General features: G+C 33.7%; 1 protein-coding gene across 1 annotated transcript; it reads right to left on the bottom strand.

Annotated features, from left to right (window-relative positions):
- Positions 1–1,378: 1,378 nt before the first annotated feature.
- On the bottom strand, positions 1,379–15,192 carry Rsph4a (Radial spoke head protein 4a). The gene is made up of 3 exons (XM_075292602.1): positions 14,772–15,192; positions 13,573–14,708; positions 1,379–2,342 (listed from the first exon to the last, which is right to left on the bottom strand). The coding sequence occupies exons 1-3, from the start codon at positions 15,098–15,100 to the stop codon at positions 1,603–1,605; spliced, it is 2,205 nt and encodes a 734-aa protein (XP_075148717.1). The 5' UTR covers positions 15,101–15,192; the 3' UTR covers positions 1,379–1,602.
- Positions 15,193–25,936: the final 10,744 nt, after the last annotated feature.

Genomic DNA, 25,936 nt, shown 5'->3' with positions numbered 1-25,936 from the left:
TATGGAAAATTTTATTTCTATGGAAAATTTTTATTTTTATAGAAAATGTTGCCAAAATTTTATTGCTATAGAAAATTTTGTCAAAATTTTATTGCTAAAGAAAATTGTGTCAAAAATTTATTTCTATAGAAAATTTTGTCAAAATTTTATTTCTATGGAAAATTTTGTCAAGATATTATTTCAATGGAAAATTTCGTCAAGATATTATTTCTATAGAAAATTTTTATTTTTATAGAAAATGTTGACAAAATTTTATTGCTATAGAAAATTTTGTCAAAATTTTATTTCTATAGAAAATTTTGTCAAAATTTTGTTTCTATAGAAAATTTTGTCAAGATTTTAGTTCTATGGAAAATTTTGTCAAGATTTTAGTTCTACAGAAAATTTCGTCAATGTTCCATTTCTATAGAAAATTTTGTCAAAATTTTATTTTATAGAAAATTTTGTCTAAATTTTATTGCTATGGAAAATTTTGTCAAGATTTTAGTTCTACAGAAAATTTCGTCAATGTTCTATTTCTATAGAAAATTTCGTCAAGATATTATATCTATAGAAAATTTTATCTAAATTTTATTTCTATGGAAAATTTTGTCAAAATTTTATTTCTATAGACAATTTCGTCAAGATATTATTTCTATAGAAAATTGTTATTTTTATAGAAAATGTTGCCAAAATTTTATTGCTATAGAAAATTTTGTTAAAATTTTATTGCTAAAGAAAATTTTGTCAAAATTTTAATTATATGGAAAATTTTGTAAAAATTTTATTTCTATAGAAATTTTCATCAAAATTGTATTTCTATAGAAATATTTGCCAAAAATTGTATTTCTATTGAAAGTTAGGTCAAAATTTTATTGCTATAGAAAAGCTATGTTCTCACCATTACACTAGTTTACACTCAAAATGTACACTTCATGAAAATCAACTTTTGTATTTTGTATTTTGAGCTGCTGAATTCGAAAAAAAAAAATTTTTCAAAATTTTTTATGGAACAGTTTTTGAGATATCCCGTTATTTTTAAATTTTCGCACTTTTTTCTCTAAACACAATATATCTCGAGTTAGAAATGTCCGATTATAACGTTGTTGGTACTTAAATGAAAGGTAATAGGAGGACGAAGTGGTTCAAAAAATATCAATGCGAAAAGTCAAAATTTTCAAAAAATCGTATTTTACAATTGACCTTTTCCGCCAGAAAAGTATAAAATATTTAAAAAATATCTCTTCATGGCTCTTCAATTTAAAATTTTTTTGAATTCAGCAGCTCAAAATACATAAGAAAAGTTGATTTTCATCAAGTGTACATGCATTTTTTTTGTAAACTAGTGTTATTAATAAAGAGTAAGCAATAGGCCCAACATAAACGAAGAAATTGTATAAAAACATTTTTTTTTATTTAGTTCATAAGAAAAACTATTTTAGTCCATAGTTAAAATTAGGGATCCAGTTAAAAGTAATATTTTGATGAATTTGCATGAAACTGTGCTACAATTCGTTTGTTAATTGATTAGGTTAAGGAAACATGTTTAAATTTTATGTGCAATATGATGCGACAATTAATTTGTTGCAATATGTTCAGCAACATGATGATCATTATACAGTCTTATTCCTCCTCCTCATCATCATCATCGTCTTCATCATCATCATCATCTGATTCATTATCATAATCACTTAAATTTTCATCTAGATTTAAGATTTGTAGATCTCGCTTTAATAAACTCTGATAATAAGCATCTTCCATTTCAACAGTCGGATCATTGGTTTCTACGAAATCCATGGCATTATGGGGAAATTCATCCGCAAATGGTGGCAAATGTTGCCAAGCTATATTGCGAGCCATATATTTATGACCCCAACCCAAATAAATGGACTCACACATTCGATCAAAGGTAAAGGTATAAGCACCAGGCCAAATATTTGATCTCATTAGCAATAGACGTTCATTTCGATTAGTATAATTACTGGTATAACGTCCAACCCAAGCAACTGAGACCTCTTGATATTGATCCATAGAACAGGATGTTAATATCGCAGGTCCTAGTTCTTGTAAGGGAACTATTTCATCCTCTTCTTCTTCCTCTCCAAGAGATTCTTCCTCTTCGCTTGATTCATTCTCAACACTTCCTTCATCTTCCTCCAGACCCATCTCTTCGGCTTTTCGTAATTTTTCCAAACGTTTGATTTCTTTTTGTCTATCAAGTTTAGCTTTTTCTTCATCAAACCATAAAACTCGTCCTTGAGGCAAGATATTTGGTCTTACATGAACCCATTGCGAGACAAGATTAAGGTTCGCCAACGGGAGAGGTTTATATTTTTCATTCTTCAGAAGAACAACATCGTTATCTGGAAGATGGAATGGAATTAAATAAGAGGTAACAAATACACATTCCCATTGTATGTAGTTGGGTATGAAGATCATAGGCATGATATATGTCCCTTGAAAGCACGGTGGCTACTCGAGTCAAAGATATATTGCCAAAATTTGGGGAAAGTTTACCAAAATACTACCGAAAAAAACATCTTGTTTTACAAATTTTTTATAGAAAATTTTGTCAATTTTATTTCTGTAGAAAATTTTATTTCTATAGAAATAAATTTTTAAAAATTGTTTAAAATTTACTTCTATAGGAAATTTTGTCAAATTTTATTTCTAATAAAATTTTTGGCAAAATTTTATTTCCATAAGAAATTTTGTCAAAATTTTATTTCTATAGAAAAGTTTATTTCTAAAAAAATTTTGTCAAAATTTTATTTCTATAGAAAATTTTGTCAAAATTTTATTTCTATAGAAAATTTTGTCAAAATTAATTTTTTTTAGAAATTTTGTCCAAATTTTATTTTTATAAGAAATATTGGCAAAATTTTATATCTCTAGAAAATTTTGTCAAAATTTTATTTCTTTAGAAAATTTTGTCAAAATTGTATTTTGATATAAAATTTTGTTAAAATTTTATATCTTAAAAGATTTTATTATTTCTATAGAAAATTTTGTCAAAATTTTAGTTCTTTTTGAAATTTTGTCAAAATTTTATTTCTATAGAAAATTTTGTCACAATTTTATTTCTTTACAAAATGTTGTCAAAATTTTATTTTGATATGAAATTTTGTTAAAATTGTATATCTCTAAAATTTGTCAAAATTTGTCAAAATTTGTCAAAATTTTATTTCTATAGAAAATTTTGTCAAAGTTTCATTTCTATAGAAAATTTTATCAAAATTTTATTTCTATAGAAAATGTTGTCAAAATTTTATATCTATAGAAAATGTTGTCAAAATTTTATTTCTATAAAAAATTTTGGCAAAATTTTATTTCTATTAAAATTTTGTCAAAATTTTATTTCCATAGAAAAAATTTCAATAGAAATAAAAATTTTCGAAAATTTTTCTATAGAAATACAATTTTGCCAAAAATTTTCTATAGAAATAAAATTTTGCCAAAAATTTTCTATAGAAATAAAAGTTTGACAAAATTTCCTATAGAAATAAAATTTTGACAAACTTTTATTTCTATAGAAAATTTTTGGCAAAATTGTATTTCTATAGAAAATTTTTGGCAAAATTGTATTTCGTTTTGTTATTGTTGGTTTTGTTCTTTAAGCATTGTTGTTGTTTTTTTATTTCAGCTTAAAACCATACATTGACTAAACTACAAGAGTAGCTTAACCAACAGAGGAAAAGAATGTTTGTCAAATTTATTTGGGCAAAGCCCTATAGACTGCAAGATGGTTGGATGGACGCACGTTTCGGAATTACCACATTCCTCATCAGCATCCTCTACTTGCAGCAAAACTATCAACCAATTATCAGAATAAATTCAGGCAGTTTATTAAACCCAACAAAAACCACACTTGAACCCTCCGAAAAAAGGTTTTACATTGATAGCCGGCTTATGCCGAAATAAACTCGAAACAAACATATCTCTTTTCCTATGCCACTGTCAAATCATCGATTTGAATTCACATGGCTGGGTTTATTTTGAGCGTGCCTCCTCTTCTTTTTCCATTTGTTTTGTTTTGTTATTGTTGGTTTTGTTCTTTAAGCATTGTTGTTGTTTTTTTATTTCAGCTTAAAACCATACATTGACTAAACTACAAGAGTAGCTTAACCAACAGAGGAAAAGAATGTTTGTCAAATTTATTTGGGCAAAGCCCTATAGACTGCAAGATGGTTGGATGGACGCACGTTTCGGAATTACCACATTCCTCATCAGCATCCTCTACTTGCAGCAAAACTATCAACCAATTATCAGAATAAATTCAGGCAGTTTATTAAACCCAACAAAAACCACACTTGAACCCTCCGAAAAAAGGTTTTACATTGATAGCCGGCTTATGCCGAAATAAACTCGAAACAAACATATCTCTTTTCCTATGCCACTGTCAAATCATCGATTTGAATTCACATGGCTGGGTTTATTTTGAGCGTGCCTCCTCTTCTTTTTCCATTTGTTTTGTTTTGTTATTGTTGGTTTTGTTCTTTGAGCATTGTTGTTGTTTTTTTTTTATTTCAGCTTAAAACCATACATTGACTAAACTACAAGAGTAGCTTAACCAACAGAGGAAAAGAATGTTTGTCAAATTTATTTGGGCAAAGCCCTATAGACTGCAAGATGGTTGGATGGACGCACGTTTCGGAATTACCACATTCCTCATCAGCATCCTCTACTTGCAGCAAAACTATCAACCAATTATCAGAATAAATTCAGGCAGTTTATTAAACCCAACAAAAACCACACTTGAACCCTCCGAAAAAAGGTTTTTCATTGATAGCCGGCTTATGCCGAAATAAACTCGAAACAAACATATCTCTTTTCCTATGCCACTGTCAAATCATCGATTTGAATTCACATGGCTGGGTTTATTTTGAGCGTGCCTCCTCTTCTTTTTCCATTTGTTTTGTTTTGTTATTGTTGGTTTTGTTCTTTAAGCATTGTTGTTGTTTTTTTATTTCAGCTTAAAACCATACATTGACTAAACTACAAGAGTAGCTTAACCAACAGAGGAAAAGAATGTTTGTCAAATTTATTTGGGCAAAGCCCTATAGACTGCAAGATGGTTGGATGGACGCACGTTTCGGAATTACCACATTCCTCATCAGCATCCTCTACTTGCAGCAAAACTATCAACCAATTATCAGAATAAATTCAGGCAGTTTATTAAACCCAACAAAAACCACACTTGAACCCTCCGAAAAAAGGTTTTACATTGATAGCCGGCTTATGCCGAAATAAACTCGAAACAAACATATCTCTTTTCCTATGCCACTGTCAAATCATCGATTTGAATTCACATGGCTGGGTTTATTTTGAGCGTGCCTCCTCTTCTTTTTCCATTTGTTTTGTTTTGTTATTGTTGGTTTTGTTCTTTAAGCATTGTTGTTGTTTTTTTATTTCAGCTTAAAACCATACATTGACTAAACTACAAGAGTAGCTTAACCAACAGAGGAAAAGAATGTTTGTCAAATTTATTTGGGCAAAGCCCTATAGACTGCAAGATGGTTGGATGGACGCACGTTTCGGAATTACCACATTCCTCATCAGCATCCTCTACTTGCAGCAAAACTATCAACCAATTATCAGAATAAATTCAGGCAGTTTATTAAACCCAACAAAAACCACACTTGAACCCTCCGAAAAAAGGTTTTACATTGATAGCCGGCTTATGCCGAAATAAACTCGAAACAAACATATCTCTTTTCCTATGCCACTGTCAAATCATCGATTTGAATTCACATGGCTGGGTTTATTTTGAGCGTGCCTCCTCTTCTTTTTCCATTTGTTTTGTTTTGTTATTGTTGGTTTTGTTCTTTGAGCATTGTTGTTGTTTTTTTTTTATTTCAGCTTAAAACCATACATTGACTAAACTACAAGAGTAGCTTAACCAACAGAGGAAAAGAATGTTTGTCAAATTTATTTGGGCAAAGCCCTATAGACTGCAAGATGGTTGGATGGACGCACGTTTCGGAATTACCACATTCCTCATCAGCATCCTCTACTTGCAGCAAAACTATCAACCAATTATCAGAATAAATTCAGGCAGTTTATTAAACCCAACAAAAACCACACTTGAACCCTCCGAAAAAAGGTTTTACATTGATAGCCGGCTTATGCCGAAATAAACTCGAAACAAACATATCTCTTTTCCTATGCCACTGTCAAATCATCGATTTGAATTCACATGGCTGGGTTTATTTTGAGCGTGCCTCCTCTTCTTTTTCCATTTGTTTTGTTTTGTTATTGTTGGTTTTGTTCTTTAAGCATTGTTGTTGTTTTTTTATTTCAGCTTAAAACCATACATTGACTAAACTACAAGAGTAGCTTAACCAACAGAGGAAAAGAATGTTTGTCAAATTTATTTGGGCAAAGCCCTATAGACTGCAAGATGGTTGGATGGACGCACGTTTCGGAATTACCACATTCCTCATCAGCATCCTCTACTTGCAGCAAAACTATCAACCAATTATCAGAATAAATTCAGGCAGTTTATTAAACCCAACAAAAACCACACTTGAACCCTCCGAAAAAAGGTTTTACATTGATAGCCGGCTTATGCCGAAATAAACTCGAAACAAACATATCTCTTTTCCTATGCCACTGTCAAATCATCGATTTGAATTCACATGGCTGGGTTTATTTTGAGCGTGCCTCCTCTTCTTTTTCCATTTGTTTTGTTTTGTTATTGTTGGTTTTGTTCTTTGAGCATTGTTGTTGTTTTTTTTTTATTTCAGCTTAAAACCATACATTGACTAAACTACAAGAGTAGCTTAACCAACAGAGGAAAAGAATGTTTGTCAAATTTATTTGGGCAAAGCCCTATAGACTGCAAGATGGTTGGATGGACGCACGTTTCGGAATTACCACATTCCTCATCAGCATCCTCTACTTGCAGCAAAACTATCAACCAATTATCAGAATAAATTCAGGCAGTTTATTAAACCCAACAAAAACCACACTTGAACCCTCCGAAAAAAGGTTTTTCATTGATAGCCGGCTTATGCCGAAATAAACTCGAAACAAACATATCTCTTTTCCTATGCCACTGTCAAATCATCGATTTGAATTCACATGGCTGGGTTTATTTTGAGCGTGCCTCCTCTTCTTTTTCCATTTGTTTTGTTTTGTTATTGTTGGTTTTGTTCTTTAAGCATTGTTGTTGTTTTTTTATTTCAGCTTAAAACCATACATTGACTAAACTACAAGAGTAGCTTAACCAACAGAGGAAAAGAATGTTTGTCAAATTTATTTGGGCAAAGCCCTATAGACTGCAAGATGGTTGGATGGACGCACGTTTCGGAATTACCACATTCCTCATCAGCATCCTCTACTTGCAGCAAAACTATCAACCAATTATCAGAATAAATTCAGGCAGTTTATTAAACCCAACAAAAACCACACTTGAACCCTCCGAAAAAAGGTTTTACATTGATAGCCGGCTTATGCCGAAATAAACTCGAAACAAACATATCTCTTTTCCTATGCCACTGTCAAATCATCGATTTGAATTCACATGGCTGGGTTTATTTTGAGCGTGCCTCCTCTTCTTTTTCCATTTGTTTTGTTTTGTTATTGTTGGTTTTGTTCTTTAAGCATTGTTGTTGTTTTTTTATTTCAGCTTAAAACCATACATTGACTAAACTACAAGAGTAGCTTAACCAACAGAGGAAAAGAATGTTTGTCAAATTTATTTGGGCAAAGCCCTATAGACTGCAAGATGGTTGGATGGACGCACGTTTCGGAATTACCACATTCCTCATCAGCATCCTCTACTTGCAGCAAAACTATCAACCAATTATCAGAATAAATTCAGGCAGTTTATTAAACCCAACAAAAACCACACTTGAACCCTCCGAAAAAAGGTTTTACATTGATAGCCGGCTTATGCCGAAATAAACTCGAAACAAACATATCTCTTTTCCTATGCCACTGTCAAATCATCGATTTGAATTCACATGGCTGGGTTTATTTTGAGCGTGCCTCCTCTTCTTTTTCCATTTGTTTTGTTTTGTTATTGTTGGTTTTGTTCTTTAAGCATTGTTGTTGTTTTTTTATTTCAGCTTAAAACCATACATTGACTAAACTACAAGAGTAGCTTAACCAACAGAGGAAAAGAATGTTTGTCAAATTTATTTGGGCAAAGCCCTATAGACTGCAAGATGGTTGGATGGACGCACGTTTCGGAATTACCACATTCCTCATCAGCATCCTCTACTTGCAGCAAAACTATCAACCAATTATCAGAATAAATTCAGGCAGTTTATTAAACCCAACAAAAACCACACTTGAACCCTCCGAAAAAAGGTTTTACATTGATAGCCGGCTTATGCCGAAATAAACTCGAAACAAACATATCTCTTTTCCTATGCCACTGTCAAATCATCGATTTGAATTCACATGGCTGGGTTTATTTTGAGCGTGCCTCCTCTTCTTTTTCCATTTGTTTTGTTTTGTTATTGTTGGTTTTGTTCTTTAAGCATTGTTGTTGTTTTTTTATTTCAGCTTAAAACCATACATTGACTAAACTACAAGAGTAGCTTAACCAACAGAGGAAAAGAATGTTTGTCAAATTTATTTGGGCAAAGCCCTATAGACTGCAAGATGGTTGGATGGACGCACGTTTCGGAATTACCACATTCCTCATCAGCATCCTCTACTTGCAGCAAAACTATCAACCAATTATCAGAATAAATTCAGGCAGTTTATTAAACCCAACAAAAACCACACTTGAACCCTCCGAAAAAAGGTTTTACATTGATAGCCGGCTTATGCCGAAATAAACTCGAAACAAACATATCTCTTTTCCTATGCCACTGTCAAATCATCGATTTGAATTCACATGGCTGGGTTTATTTTGAGCGTGCCTCCTCTTCTTTTTCCATTTGTTTTGTTTTGTTATTGTTGGTTTTGTTCTTTAAGCATTGTTGTTGTTTTTTTATTTCAGCTTAAAACCATACATTGACTAAACTACAAGAGTAGCTTAACCAACAGAGGAAAAGAATGTTTGTCAAATTTATTTGGGCAAAGCCCTATAGACTGCAAGATGGTTGGATGGACGCACGTTTCGGAATTACCACATTCCTCATCAGCATCCTCTACTTGCAGCAAAACTATCAACCAATTATCAGAATAAATTCAGGCAGTTTATTAAACCCAACAAAAACCACACTTGAACCCTCCGAAAAAAGGTTTTACATTGATAGCCGGCTTATGCCGAAATAAACTCGAAACAAACATATCTCTTTTCCTATGCCACTGTCAAATCATCGATTTGAATTCACATGGCTGGGTTTATTTTGAGCGTGCCTCCTCTTCTTTTTCCATTTGTTTTGTTTTGTTATTGTTGGTTTTGTTCTTTAAGCATTGTTGTTGTTTTTTTATTTCAGCTTAAAACCATACATTGACTAAACTACAAGAGTAGCTTAACCAACAGAGGAAAAGAATGTTTGTCAAATTTATTTGGGCAAAGCCCTATAGACTGCAAGATGGTTGGATGGACGCACGTTTCGGAATTACCACATTCCTCATCAGCATCCTCTACTTGCAGCAAAACTATCAACCAATTATCAGAATAAATTCAGGCAGTTTATTAAACCCAACAAAAACCACACTTGAACCCTCCGAAAAAAGGTTTTACATTGATAGCCGGCTTATGCCGAAATAAACTCGAAACAAACATATCTCTTTTCCTATGCCACTGTCAAATCATCGATTTGAATTCACATGGCTGGGTTTATTTTGAGCGTGCCTCCTCTTCTTTTTCCATTTGTTTTGTTTTGTTATTGTTGGTTTTGTTCTTTAAGCATTGTTGTTGTTTTTTTATTTCAGCTTAAAACCATACATTGACTAAACTACAAGAGTAGCTTAACCAACAGAGGAAAAGAATGTTTGTCAAATTTATTTGGGCAAAGCCCTATAGACTGCAAGATGGTTGGATGGACGCACGTTTCGGAATTACCACATTCCTCATCAGCATCCTCTACTTGCAGCAAAACTATCAACCAATTATCAGAATAAATTCAGGCAGTTTATTAAACCCAACAAAAACCACACTTGAACCCTCCGAAAAAAGGTTTTACATTGATAGCCGGCTTATGCCGAAATAAACTCGAAACAAACATATCTCTTTTCCTATGCCACTGTCAAATCATCGATTTGAATTCACATTCTTTTCCTCTGTTGGTTAAGCTACTCTTGTAGTTTAGTCAATGTATGGTTTTAAGCTGAAATAAAAAAACAACAACAATGCTTAAAGAACAAAACCAACAATAACAAAACAAAACAAATGGAAAAAGAAGAGGAGGCACGCTCAAAATAAACCCAGCCATGTGAATTCAAATCGATGATTTGACAGTGGCATAGGAAAAGAGATATGTTTGTTTCGAGTTTATTTCGGCATAAGCCGGCTATCAATGTAAAACCTTTTTTCGGAGGGTTCAAGTGTGGTTTTTGTTGGGTTTAATAAACTGCCTGAATTTATTCTGATAATTGGTTGATAGTTTTGCTGCAAGTAGAGGATGCTGATGAGGAATGTGGTAATTCCGAAACGTGCGTCCATCCAACCATCTTGCAGTCTATAGGGCTTTGCCCAAATAAATTTGACAAACATTCTTTTCCTCTGTTGGTTAAGCTACTCTTGTAGTTTAGTCAATGTATGGTTTTAAGCTGAAATAAAAAAACAACAACAATGCTTAAAGAACAAAACCAACAATAACAAAACAAAACAAATGGAAAAAGAAGAGGAGGCACGCTCAAAATAAACCCAGCCATGTGAATTCAAATCGATGATTTGACAGTGGCATAGGAAAAGAGATATGTTTGTTTCGAGTTTATTTCGGCATAAGCCGGCTATCAATGTAAAACCTTTTTTCGGAGGGTTCAAGTGTGGTTTTTGTTGGGTTTAATAAACTGCCTGAATTTATTCTGATAATTGGTTGATAGTTTTGCTGCAAGTAGAGGATGCTGATGAGGAATGTGGTAATTCCGAAACGTGCGTCCATCCAACCATCTTGCAGTCTATAGGGCTTTGCCCAAATAAATTTGACAAACATTCTTTTCCTCTGTTGGTTAAGCTACTCTTGTAGTTTAGTCAATGTATGGTTTTAAGCTGAAATAAAAAAACAACAACAATGCTTAAAGAACAAAACCAACAATAACAAAACAAAACAAATGGAAAAAGAAGAGGAGGCACGCTCAAAATAAACCCAGCCATGTGAATTCAAATCGATGATTTGACAGTGGCATAGGAAAAGAGATATGTTTGTTTCGAGTTTATTTCGGCATAAGCCGGCTATCAATGTAAAACCTTTTTTCGGAGGGTTCAAGTGTGGTTTTTGTTGGGTTTAATAAACTGCCTGAATTTATTCTGATAATTGGTTGATAGTTTTGCTGCAAGTAGAGGATGCTGATGAGGAATGTGGTAATTCCGAAACGTGCGTCCATCCAACCATCTTGCAGTCTATAGGGCTTTGCCCAAATAAATTTGACAAACATTCTTTTCCTCTGTTGGTTAAGCTACTCTTGTAGTTTAGTCAATGTATGGTTTTAAGCTGAAATAAAAAAACAACAACAATGCTTAAAGAACAAAACCAACAATAACAAAACAAAACAAATGGAAAAAGAAGAGGAGGCACGCTCAAAATAAACCCAGCCATGTGAATTCAAATCGATGATTTGACAGTGGCATAGGAAAAGAGATATGTTTGTTTCGAGTTTATTTCGGCATAAGCCGGCTATCAATGTAAAACCTTTTTTCGGAGGGTTCAAGTGTGGTTTTTGTTGGGTTTAATAAACTGCCTGAATTTATTCTGATAATTGGTTGATAGTTTTGCTGCAAGTAGAGGATGCTGATGAGGAATGTGGTAATTCCGAAACGTGCGTCCATCCAACCATCTTGCAGTCTATAGGGCTTTGCCCAAATAAATTTGACAAACATTCTTTTCCTCTGTTGGTTAAGCTACTCTTGTAGTTTAGTCAATGTATGGTTTTAAGCTGAAATAAAAAAACAACAAAATTGTATTTCTATAGAAAATTTTTCAAAAATTTTTATTTCTATTGAAAATTTTGTCAAAATTTTATTTCTATAAGAAATATTGGCAAAATTTTATTTCTATAGAAAATTTTGTCAAAATTTTATTTCTACGGAAATTTTTTTCAAAATTTTATTTCTATAGAAAATTTTGTCAAAATTATATTTCTATAGAAAATGTTGTCCAAATTTTATTTCTATAAGAAATATTAGCAAAATTTTATTTCTATAGAAAATTTTGTCAAAATTTTATTTCTATAGATTTTTTTTTTTAAATTTTATTTCTTTACAAAATGTTGTCAAAATTTTATTTCTATAGAAAATGTTGTCCAAATTTTATTTCTATAAGAAATATTGGCAAAATTTTATATATATATATAAAATTTTGTCAAAATTTTATTTCTATAGAAAATTTTGTCAAAATTTTATTTCTATAGAAAATATTGTCAAAATTTTATTTCTATAGAAAATTTTGTCAAAATTTTATTTTATAGAAAAATTTGTCAACATTTTATTTCTATAGAAAAATTTGTCAACATTTTATTTCTATAGGAAATTTTGTCAAAATTTTATTTCTATAGAAAATTTTGTCAAAATTTAATTTCTTTAGAAATTTTGTCCAAATTTTATTTCTATAAGAAATATTGGCAAAATTTTATATCTCTAGAAAATTTTGTCAAAATTTTATTTCTTTAGAAAATTTTGTCAAAATTGTATTTTGATATGAAATTTTGTTAAAATTTTATATCTTAAAAGATTTTATTATTTCTAAAGAAAATTTTGTCAAAATTTTAGTTCTATTTGAAATTTTGTCAAAATTTTATTTCTATAAAAAATTTTGTAAAAATTTTATTTCTTTACAAAATGTTGTCAAAATTTTATTTTGATATGAAATTTTGTTAAAATTTTATATCTCTAGAAAATTTTGTCAAAATTTTATTTCTATAGAAAATTTTGTTTCTATAGAAAATTTTGTCAAAATTTATGTGTATAGAAAATTTTGTCAAAATTTTATTTCTATAGAAAATTTTGTCAAAGTTTAATTTCTATAGAAAATTTTGTCAAAATTTTATTTCTATAGAAAATGTTGTCAAATTTTTATTTCTATAGAAAATGTTGTCAAAATTTTATTTCTATAAAAAATTTTGGCAAAATTTTATTTCTATAAAAAATTTTGTCAAAATTTTATTTCCATAGAAAATTTTGTCAAAATTTTATTTCTATAGGAAATTTTGTCAACATTTTATTTCTATAGAAAATTTTTGGCAAAATTGTATTTCTATAGAAAATTTTTGGCAAAATTGTATTTCTATATGAAATTTTGTCAAAATTTTATGTCTTTACAAAATGTTGTCAAAATTTTATTTCTATAGAAAATGTTGTCAATATTGTATTTCTATAGAAAATTTTATCAAAATTTTATTTCCCTAGAAAATTTTCTCAAAATTTTATTTCTCTAGAAAATTGTGTCAAAATTGTGTTTTCTATAGAAAATTTTTAATTAAAAAACCGATCTTGTGACAAGTAATCTGGATGCTATCATCATATCTTACCCGGAATTCCTTGCAATGATTCTTCCTCTCCTTCACCTGGTATTGTATCATTATCATTTTCATCCTCAGTTTCGCTTTCATCATCTTCTTCATCGGCCTCATTATCAATCAGACCATCGAATAAACGTTTCTCTGATGTAGTCATACGACGATAAAATCCCTTTGGAGCTATAACGGTACTAGCTGTAATGCGAGCTATCATGGTCCTCAAATAATGTTTCTCTTTGCCGGGAAAGCAAGGATACGATACAACATCGGCTTCCAAATCCCCAGTTAGGAATTTCTTAATTTGACGAGAAATTCGAATTTGTTTAGGAGTACATATGGGCAACTCTATCCATTCATCCGAGAGAGAATTAACTACGAAATAAGAAAAACGATTAACTCCCCTTCCAATGGGCTCTGGAGGTATATCGAAGAGCTCTTCCACTTTAACCTGAGGAATGGGATCAGCTTGGGGTCTCATCTTTTGCAATTCATCTATGGGATAATTATCCCAACCCATTGCTCCCGGTGTTAACTCTGGCCCAATGGGAGAAGGCAGTTTTATGGTAATTTCAGGCATTGTCCATTGACCTTCTAGAATTTCTTTTTGCATTTGCATATATCTGGAATCAATTTCATCATTTGTCAAAAGAGCCTCCACAATGTAGTAGGAAGCTCGAAGACCATTCATCTTTCCCCAAAAACGACATTGACGTATAGAAGGATGTGTCTGCAAACGATTCATAGCACAGGCCAATTGGAAGATATCTTCTGGGGTAATGCTAAAACCACATTGATTCCAATAGAATTGCAAATGCTGAACACGATCATAGAATATGGAGAAACGATCCTGGGATTTCTGTTTCAATTCCAGTTGTAAATCTTCCGCATTGGTTCGTTCCTCTTCTAACTCTTCATCGGGTGAGAGAGTTTCAGTAGCATTTGTGGTCGAGGGTAATTTCATGGACATCAATTGTTTCTTGGCTATTTTGTATAATCGATTCTCCTGGTAAACACCATCTGGAGGAAAACGTTCCGGCAAATGTAACTTTTGTTCACGAACATTTCGACTAAACTCTTCAAAGAAGTCGATTACATTGGGAGGTCGTTCATCAATGACACGTTTTATGATATCCGATAGATGATCAAACCTAAAGAAATCTAAAAATTTTAAATTCCATCCATGATGCACGATGATGGAATATTTCACTTACAGATTATCTCCACTTATGCTGCTAAATTGTTGCAGTATCGATTTGGCCAAGGCCACCTCATAGCCAATATTTGGTGGAAAGGCTTTTGACAAGTTTTGCTGACGACAATCTTGATTGAAAAATTCACTGCCTATCGATGAGGAGCTTGAGCTCGATAGAATCATGGAGGGACAATTCAATTCTGAGCCATTTGGAGAAGGTTTTGATTGTGCTTCATTTAAAGTGCCCCTGCGAAGTGGGTAGTTCTTTCCATTGGTTTTGGAAGAATCTGTTGAAGAATCCGTAGGAAAAAAATCATCACATGATAAATTAGCATCCAGATCCATCATTTGCAATAGTATGGCTGAGAAATATTGAATTCTTTTTGAAGGTGGAAAGAATTTTTATTCTTTGAAAAATATTGTATTTTCATATAATGACTTTCTTTTCTGAATTATGTCAAATATGAGTTACATATATCAAATGGTAGTTGACACGGAGTGATGCAAAGTATATCTGGAAAACTATACATGATAGCTAAATATATAGCTATAGCTTTGTATTTGATTGAAAAATCCTAACAGATTATTGCTGCCAACTTCTAACTACTTAAAATATCTTGTGGAAGGATGTCACACTTATTAAAAAACGAGCTCAAGTTTGTTTACCCAGCAAAAACATTTGGAAGTGGTTCCAAAGGCTCAACTTTTGTTGTTTTCAAAAATGTCCATCCAAAGATGTTCTTTATTTTAACTACGCAGGAATTTATTTTAATACAATTTTTTATAACTCGCTTTTCATAACTCATATTTTTAATGAGTAATTTTAACATTTTTTGTCTCAAATAGGTTAAAAACCGATTACGATAAATTGGTACAAATTATTAAAATTTTGTCGAAAAAAATGCTAAATCCAGTCTAGAAAATTTGCAATTTTTTGTAAAATATTTGAGGTCAAACGCTTCAGACAAGCATTAGGAAGCACTAAAAATCATAAAAAATTATAAAAATTATTTATTTGGTAAATATTACAAAATTTTTTTAATTTACATCCAAAACACTGAATTCGAATCACACCTTAATTTTGCACCACTTCCGGATCCAAAAAGAACATTTTCACTACTTTTTGGGCTACGCTTTTTTGCTGGATAGGTAAAGGGCAGCATTTTGCTTAAAGCTCAGTCCATTGTGATAACACAGTGGTGAAATACTCTGCTGCTACTTACATCCACATAAATTATTTAGGTCTCATCTAAATAAAATAATGTAGTAGCTAATATCAGATTTTATATTTTTTTTTAATACGAGTCATGGACTATCCTGTGTGTAATGCACACACAAGTGAATTAAAAGAAACTTCGCTTAACGAAAACAAACAACTTTAAATGTCTTCAATCACCAAAAAAAATTTGTATCAATTAGAGTTTTAAATGGATTAATTAATCAATTAATTTTTTAATTGATTTCATTACAAATTTAATTGATATAAATTGCAAAACTCAATTTATTTTTTCATTAAAAACGTAACTATTTTCAATTACTTTCTTTACTGACTTAATGATTTTAGTTTGATTAAAAAGTTGATTGTTTGAAATAAATTTTTAGTTAAAAATTACAAAAAAATCCATCATAGGATGGAGGGTATATTAACTACATCATTCCGCTTGTAACACATCAAAATATTGGTCTAGGACCCCGTAAAGTATATATGTATATTCTGGGTCGTGGTGAAATTGTGAATCGATCTAGCTATGTCCGTCCATCCGTCTGTCCGTCCGTCTGTGGAAATCACGCAAACTTCCGAACGAAACAAGCTATCGACTTGAAACTTGCAACAAGTAGTTGTTATTGATGTAGGTCGAATGTATTGCATACATCGGACCACGTTTATGTATAGCCCCTATATAAACCGACCCCAGATTTGGCTTGCGGATCCTCTTGGAGGAGCAAATTTCATCCGATCCGGCAGAAATTTGGTACGTGTGTTAGTAACAGGTTGGCTGATAAATCCCCGGAATAACAAAGAAAAACACATTTTTTTGTCAAAATTCGTTTTTATTATTCAACATAGTTCCCTTCAAGAGTGATACAACGATTATAATGACCTTCCAATTTTTTGATACCATTTTAGTAGTACTCCTTCGGTTTTGCCTCAAAATAGGCCTCAGTTTCGGCGATCACCTCTTCATTGCAGCCAAATTTTTTCCCTGCGAGCATCCTTTTGGGGTCTGAGAACAAGAAAAAGTCGCTGGGGGCCAGATCTGGAGAATACGGTGGGTGAGGAAGCAATTCGAAGCCCAATACATGAATTTTTGCCATCGTTCTCAATGACTTGTGGCACGGTGCGTTGTCTTGGTGGAACAACACTTTTTTCTTCTTCATTTGGGCCCGTTTTGCCGCGATTTCGACCTTCAAACGCTCCAATAACGCCATATAATAGTCACTGTTGATGGTTTTTCCCTTCTCAAGATAAGCGATAAAAATTATTCCATGCGCATCCCAAAAAACAGTGGTTATTGCTTTGCCAGCGGACTTTTGAGTCTTTCCACGCTTCGGAGACGGTTCACCGGTCGCTGTCCACTCAGCCGACTGTCGATTGGACTCAGCAGTGTAGTGATGGAGCCGTGTTTCATCCATTGTCACATATCGACGGAAAAACTCGGGTGAGTTACGAGTTAACAGCTGCAAACACCGCTCAGAATCATCAACACGTTGTTGTTTTTGGACAAATGTGAGCTCGCGCGGCACCCATTTTGCACAGAGCTTCCGCATATCCAAATATTGATGAATGGTATGACCAACACGTTCCTTTGATATCTTTAAGGCCTCTGCTATCTCGATCAACTTCATTTTGCGGTCATTCAAAATCATTTTGTGGATTTTTTTGATGTTTCCGTCGGTAACCACCTCTTTCGGGCGTCCACTGCGTTCACCGTCCTCATTTCCTCACGCTTGAATTTTGCATACCAATCAATTATTGTTGATTTCCCTGGGGCAGAGTGCGGAAACTCATTATCAAGCCAAGTTTTTTGCTTCCACCGTATTTTTCCCCTTCAGGAAACAGTATTTTAACAAAACACGAAATTCCTTTTTTCCATTTTTATTACAATAACAAAAGTTGCTTCACAAAAGACGCTCTGTCGCACAAACTAATTGACTTACAGACGTCAAATTTTGACACGAATCATTTGAAGGTTGGTACTATATAAAAATAATATGCATGTAATTCTAACGACGCCATCTATGTGTCAGACGGGGAACTTATCAGCCAACCTATTATATGACCTTATACCCATGCACAAATTGGTCCATATCGGTCCATAATTACATATAGCCCCCATATAAACCGACCCCAGATTTGGCTTGCGAATCCTCTTGGAGGAGCAAATTTCATCCGATCCGGCAGAAATTTGGTACGTGGTGTTAGTATATGACCTCAAATACCCATGCACAAATTGGTGCATATCGGTCCATAATTATATATAGCCCCCATATAAATCGATCCCCAGATTTTGCTTGCGAATACTCTTGGAGGAGAAAATTTCATCCGATCCGGCAGAAATTTGATATAAGGTATTATTAACATATATAGTCTCTAACATACATTGTAAAATTGGTCCATATAGGTCCATAATTATATATAGCTTCTTATAAGCCGATACGCAGATTTAACCTCCGGAGCCTCTTGAAGGAGCAAATTTGGCCCGAAATTTTCTATTGAAATAAAATTTTGACAAAATTTTCTATAGATATAAAATTTTGACAAAATTGTCTATAGAAATAAAATTTTGACAAAATTTTCTATAGAAATAAAATTTTAACAAAATGTTCTATAGAAATAAAATTTTGACAAAATTTTCTATAGAAATAAAATGTTGACAAAATTTTCTGTAGAAATAAAATTTTGACAAAATTTTCTTTATTTTCGCAATATAATTTTTTTTTTTATAGTTTTTGGTAAAATTCAAATGTTGGTAGGTTATTTTTGTCTCAAGTTTCCACCGTAACTGTAATGGTTTGTATTATTTTAGTACGCAATCGATAACTTCTTGTCTAGATAGTGTTCGTGTGGAAGCGTAATATAGAATCACATGCTTTTTCGACTAAAACATTCTTGAAATTAAAGAAAATCGTATTTTTGACTATAGCTTTTACATAATCGATATTTTCTTCCCGCATGAACTTGTCGGTTTTGTCAAATTTTTAAAAGACTATTAGCAAATAAGTTTGTTAAAGACTTTCTCAAAATATTGAAATATTTTTAAAATCTAATGTACCATAAATCTGATATCGGCTCAAAAATGTAAACACAAAAGGTACTAAATTATTCGCGGGGGTACTACGGTGAAAAAGTATTGAAAAAAGCACTATAGTGCTGCATTTTCCATCCCTGATAGAGGTTCAGATCAAAGGTGAAGACGCAATGATTTCTATGATATTAAAGATGTTGGGATAATGGAGTGAAACACGAAACATGACGAGCCATCAAGGGATGATAAGGGAGACGGTGAGTGCAATGAGGGATGCCGAAATAATCCATGATGTAATACCTGCGATGGCCACAACTGCCAATTGTGACATTCTCACGTCAGTAAGATTGTCCCGGGAGAATGGGACCCCAGAACAGATACCTTGGGGGATAAACGGCTACACCGTTGGATCGAAGATGGGTAAGGGGACGGGACTGACGGCAAATGTAGAGACCCGAGACACCGAGATCCTATTCCGATTACCGGACCACGGCACAATTCTGCAGGAAGAAATTTGTGTCATTACGGAATGAGACAGGGAAACAGGGATCCTCTTTTCAATCTAACCTTATCTATGAATCGGTAACATTTCGTTTTAACTAACCTGTACTAGTTGAACAACTATGAAGGACCAGACATTTTTCTCACTTCGCTTTCTGTAGCCAGTGAGACATCAACTTTAAGTTATGTTCTGCCCATTAAAAAACATCATAAAATTCATTTAATCATATGATGCGAATAAATGTTGTTGAATTAACTATTATTTTCTTTCAATATTATACGAAAAAAAAAATCAATTGCATTCGAATGTATAAATAATATAATACGAATAGGTAAATACGAGATTGTTTGAAATTTACCGAACAAAAGAAATCCGAGTTGAAGATACTCTCTTACAGGTGCATTTGTATCGAGCGCTTAGTCTAAACAAAAAAAGACAGATAGGTGGGGGTATACAAACGTACCAAACGAAACCTATCAGTAAATATAATAAAATGTCTGTGAATTTCGTATATTTTTTTTGCGATACTTTCATTCTCATAGTCATATGGTAGGGGCCAGACGATGGAATTGTGCTTGGCTTCGGGTGGCTGTCCATTTAAGCTTTTTTTTCTTTTGTTTAGTGCAACAATTATCATATGACATACAAAATAAATAAATTCCTATTATTTTCTCAAACAAAGTGAAAATGAAAAATAAACAAGTTTATATATTTAGAATTTCTTCGTTTGGCGATAAGATAGCTTAGAAGCTATATCACTGGTATATGCAAAAAAAAATTATAAGCCAATCGCTCTGAATATGTTAACGAAAATTAGTATTTTAAGCGAGTGTAAGTAAATAAATAGTGGATTATACAAATAAACAGCTCAGTAGAAAAGAAGATTGGGCGTATTTAAATGACTATATATAGAGCATCTAGTACATCTGTAGTTTTGCTTAATCTATAGTGGAAAATTCAAGCTCATATAGACAGCTTTAATTATTTGGTATTATAAAAAATATGACTTTTTGTCTAATTTTAAGAAGATTTGGTAAAAGGTTTATTGTGGTCATAAAACAGGGCGCCTAACATGGAATTTTTAAAGTTCAACGACCATATTGACCATTTTGAAAGGCAATGTTTTTATTCAAAGCCCTTCTTTTACCTCACAGAGACTTTCGCGCCTGCTATTACACCATAAAGACCTTTAGGCCTACTATTCCACCACAAAGACCTTCGGGTCTACTGGTCCACCACACGCACAGAAAAACCATGTTTGAACATGGTTGCCGCATCCATTTAATGCTTATTTAGAGCATGTAATTGTCTCGAAAACAATGTATTTTGTCTTTGTAAAAATAGTTTTCGAGTGGAGAAAAATGTATGGTGGCAATAAGCATTTGAATGGTTCTCAAATGCCGCAAACATGTTCTATCATTTAAATGATAGAATTTGAGACCATTGAATAGTCGGGAAAATCATGTATCTGACCATTCAATTTTTTTACTTTTTTACAGGGAAAATAGTATTTTTATAGGTTAAGTATAGATATGTATAGAACCATTACATGGCCATAAAGACCATTTACTTTTTTTTCGTGACCATTTAATTTTTTAACTTTTTTGCAGCGAAAAGAATTTTATAAAAATATTGAGCAGGTACACACGATTTTCATTTTGCGCGTCAGTCGTGTGTTGATTGTTTCTTGGAATGGACGCTGAATACGGATTTACTGTGTTTTGTGTTAATTTATTTATTCAGAAGTGGCACGTGGTTTTATGTGAGCACAAAAAAGGAAAGTGCAATTGAAAAAGTGTACCTGTTTTTTGTTCTGCATTTTGCTATATGGATCATTTATTTTTATTTGCAGTTACATGATGTCTGCGTTTGTACATTTGATGGGCACGATGTAAATATGGAATAATTACTTATTGTTGGAATTGAAATAAAATAGAGTGTGTAAAAATATATGATGTTTGCTTGAACGGCATTATAAAAACAAATAAACAATGAATTAGTTTATAAATAAATAAAAACAAACAAATAAAGTTAATTTTGTGTGTTCCTTTTCTCAAGTGGCGTCTTTTTTTCGACGATGAAAAAAGTTTTTTCATAAAGATCAAAACAATTTAGATTGTGACCATGTTCTTTTAACTAGGAGAAAAACATTTTTAATGAATACCATAACATTTTAAATCGTGACCATTGTCTTTTCATTCAAACAAAATTCTTTTTATCAATATAATAACATTTTAGATGAGGACAATTATATTTTTCTTAGAAACATGTTGGCTCAATGACAACATGTTTGCAGGTTAAAATGTTACATGGTCGCCGCAAAAATAGCTGCTATAATATCATTTTGCTCTTCGAATATGATTGTGACAATCATGTTTCTTATCTGCGTGCACAGAGATCTTTGGACGGCTATTGCACCACAAAGACCTTCGGGTCTACTGTTCCACCACAGAGATCTTCGGGCCTACTGTTCCACAACAGAGTTCTTCGGGCCTACTGTTCCACCACAGATACCTTCGAGCCTACTGTTCCCTCACAGAGACCTTTGGGCCTATTGTTCCACCAAAAAGACCTTCGGGTCTACTGTTCCACAACAGAGACCTTTGGGCTGCTATTGCACCACAAAGACCTTCGGGTATACTGTTCCACCACAGAGATCTTCGGACCTACTGTTCCACAACAGAGATCTTCGGGCTTACTGTTCCAACACAGATACCTTCGAGCCTACTGTTCCCTCACAGAGACCTTTGGGCCTATTGTTCCACCATAGAGACTTCAGGCCTACTGTTCCCTCACAGATACCTTTGGGTCTACTGTTCCACCACAGAGACCTTCGGGCCTACGGTTCCCCCACAGAGACCTTTGTGGCTATTACTCCACCACAAAGACCTTCGGGTCTACTGTTCCACAACAGAGATCTTCTGGCCTACTGTTCCACCAAAGATACCTTCGATCCTACTGTTCCCTCACAGATACCTTTGGGCCTATTGTTCCACCATAGAGACTGCAGGCCTACTGTTCCCTCACAGATACCTTCGGGTTTACTGGTCCACCACAGAGACCTTTGGACTGCTATTGCACCACAAAGACCTTCGTGTATACTGTTCCACAACAGAGACCTTCGAGCCTACTGTTCCACAACAGAGACCTTCGAGCCTACTGTTCCACCACAGATACCTTCGAGCCTACTGTTCCCTCACAGAGACCTTTGGGCCTATTGTTCCACCACAAAGACCTTCAGGTCTACTGTTCCACAACAGAGACCTTTTGGCTGATATTGCACCACAAAGACCTTCGGGTCTACTGTTCTACCGCATAGATCTTCGGGCCTACTGTTCCACAACAGAGATCTTCGGGCCCACTGTTCCACCACAGATACCTTCGAGCCTACTGTTCCCCCACAGAGACCTTTGGGCCTATTGTTCCACCATAGAGACTTCAGGCCTACTGTTCCCTCACAGATACCTTTGGATCTACTGTTCCACCACAGAGACCTTCGGGCCTACGGTTCCCCCAGAGAGACCTTCTGGCCTACTGTTCACTCACAGAGACCTTTGGGTCTATTGTTCCACCACCGAGATCTTCGGGTCTACTGTTCCCTTACAGACACCTTCGGGCCTACTGTTCCCTCACAGAGACTTTTGGGCCTTTATTCCACCACATACATTCGGCCTATTGTTCCACTATAGAATCCTTCAGGCTTACTGTTCCACCACAGAGACTTTTGGGCCTACTGTTCTCCCACAGATTCCTTCAGCTGCTGATCCACCACAGAGACCTTGGGTCTACAGTTCCACCACAGAGACCTTCAGACCTAATGTTCTACAACGGAGACCTTCTGGCCTACTGTTCCACCACAAAGACCTTTGGGACTTCTCTTCCGCCACAAAGATCTTCGGGCCCACTGTTCCACGACAGAGACCTTCGTGTCTATCGTTCCACCACAGATACCTTCGGGCCTACTGTTTCTTCACAGATACCTTTGGTCCTATTGTTCCAATGTAGAGACCTTAAGACCTATTGTTCCACAACGGAGACCTTCTGGCCTACTGTTCCACCACAGGGACCTTTGGGACTGCTTTTCCACAACAGAGAACTTCGCGTCTACTGTTCCACCTTAGAAACCATTCCACCGCTGAGACCATGGACCTAAAGTTCACTCTTAGATTAGTAGCTAGTAGCCTTAGTGATAGTTTGCGTGATAGTCGTCAATGATACTAAAAAACCCGATGACTATCGCACCACTGCTGACACCAAAGCGTATACCATACCGCTGCTACTACAGCTTCTGTAGCAACACCACAAATTTCATTTCTATTCAAAAATTTTATTTCTATTTATTTCTATAAAAAATTTTGTCAAAATGTTATTTCTATAGAAAATTTTGAGAAAATTTTATTTCTATAGAAAATTGTGTCAAAATTTTATTTCTACACAAAATTTTGTCAAAATTTTATTTCTTCATTTGTTTTGTTTTGTTATTGTTGGTTTTGTTCTTTAATCACTGTTGTTGTTTTCTTTTTTTTTTTGATTTCAGCTTAAAACCATACATTGACTAAACTACAAGTGTAGCTTAACCAACAGAGGAAAAGAATGTTTGTCAAATTTATTTGGGCAAAGCCCTATAGACTGCAAGATGATTGGATGGACGCACGTTTCGGAATTACCACATTCCTCATCAGCATCCTCTACTTGCAGAAAAACTATCAACAAATTATCAGAATAAATTCAGGCAGTTCATTAAACCCAAGAATGAACCACACTTGAACCTTCTGAAAAAAGGTTTCACTGTTCCGGCTTATGCCGAAAATAAATTCGTACAAACATATCTCTTTTCCTCTGTTGGTTAAGCTACACTTGTATTTTAGTCAATGTATGGTTTTAAGCTGAAATCAAAAAAACAACAACAAAATTTTATTTCTATAGAAAATTTTGTCAAAATTGTATTTTTATACAAAATTTTGTCAAAATTTTATTTCTATAGAAAATTTTGTCATAATTTTATTTCCATAGAAAATTTTGTTCAAATTTTATTTCTATAAAAAATTTGTCAAAATTTTATTTCTATAGAAAATTTTGACAAAATTTTATTTCTGTAGAAAATTTTGACAAAATTTTATTTCTGTAGAAAACTGTGTTAAAATTTTAGTTCATTAGAAAATTTTATCCAAATTTTATTTCTATAGAAAATTTTGTCAAAATTTCACTTCTATAGAAAATTTTGTCAAACTTATATTTCCATAGAAAATTTGTTAAACTTTTATTTCTACACGCAAAAATATAATTCTTTCCTCCAAAACGAAATTTTAGACAAACAAAGATCGTTTCTCATTTGCTTTTCGCTGTAAAGAAGTTTATTTGGAAGAAAAGTATATACTTTTTGTGATAAACGTTTATTCTTTTCCATGATGTAAAAACAATTTCATAAAGACTAACTAAAAAAACAATCTTTTCTGGCTAATTGCATTTTCCCTCACATCTTTCTCACTTCCACGAGGTTTTTTTAATTTTTAGCTCCTTTTTCTGTAATACAAACAATGTAGAAGAAATTTTTCGATTTTATAATTTTTTTAAATTTTACCTTTCGCCTGGATGGAGAATCGAAACGCGGATCATGCAATTTGTAAGCTAACGCACTATCCACTGGGCTACGTAAAGGGTGATACGGTCAAAATTTGGTCAAGGGAAAACGCGTGTAAATCGGTGAAATCGTTTATTTAAAAAATCAAATTAAATTTCTTTTTCAAGTTCAATTAGTATAAAATTCAGGAAAAATATTCAGTTAGGCTTTCGCTTTTCCAAATCCGAATTGCCGGGCCTTACGCTTGACACCTGCCATCAGATTTTGTACAGCCACCTTGTCCACCTTCTTCGCCGCAGTAAGCCAGTTTGCCTTGAACTGCTGCTCGTCCTTAGCAGTTTTTTTGGTCTTCTTTAGGTTCCGCTTGACAATAGCCCAGTATTTCTCAATTGGGCGGAGCTCTGGCGTGTTGGGAGGGTTCTTGTCCTTGGGAACCACCTGCACGTTGTTGGCGGCGTACCACTCCATGACCTTTTTACCGTAATGGCAAGATGCCAAATCCGGCCAAAACAGTACGGAACAACCGTATTTCTTCTTCTTTCACGTACATTTCTTGGTTGACAGTCCCGGAAGCTATGAAAATGCTGCTTTTCAAGTCACAGGTACAGATGGCTTGCCAAACCAGATATTTCTTTGCGACTTTGACAGTTTTATGTGCTTGAAAATATCTGCTACCTTTCCCCTTCCTTTTGCCGTATAAAACTCCTGTCCCGGAAGCTGCTTGTAGTCGGCTTTGACGTAGGTTTCGTCGTCCATTACCACGCAGTCAAACTTCGTCAGAATCGTCGTGTACAGCCTCCGGGATCGCGCTTTGGCCGTCGTATTTTGTTTGTCATCGCGATTTGGAGTCACTA

The sequence above is a fragment of the Haematobia irritans genome, chromosome 1, assembly GCF_050003625.1.
Source record: "Haematobia irritans isolate KBUSLIRL chromosome 1, ASM5000362v1, whole genome shotgun sequence".
NCBI classification, from domain to species: domain Eukaryota; kingdom Metazoa; phylum Arthropoda; class Insecta; order Diptera; family Muscidae; genus Haematobia; species Haematobia irritans.
The sequence above is the reverse complement of the archived record's forward strand: the minus strand, read 5'-3'. Positions and strand labels throughout refer to the sequence as shown.

Bases quoted from the DNA above. Each gene is read 5' to 3' on its own strand.
- Rsph4a (XM_075292602.1), bottom strand. From the start codon at position 15,100: ATGATGGATCTGGATGCTAATTTATCATGTGATGATTTTTTTCCTACG. The intron at 14,709-14,771 runs GTAAGTGAAATA...AGATTTCTTTAG, and splicing joins AGCATAAGTGGAGATAATCT to GTTTGATCATCTATCGGATA. The intron at 2,343-13,572 runs GTAAGATATGAT...TCCATCTTCCAG, and splicing joins ATCATTGCAAGGAATTCCGG to ATAACGATGTTGTTCTTCTG.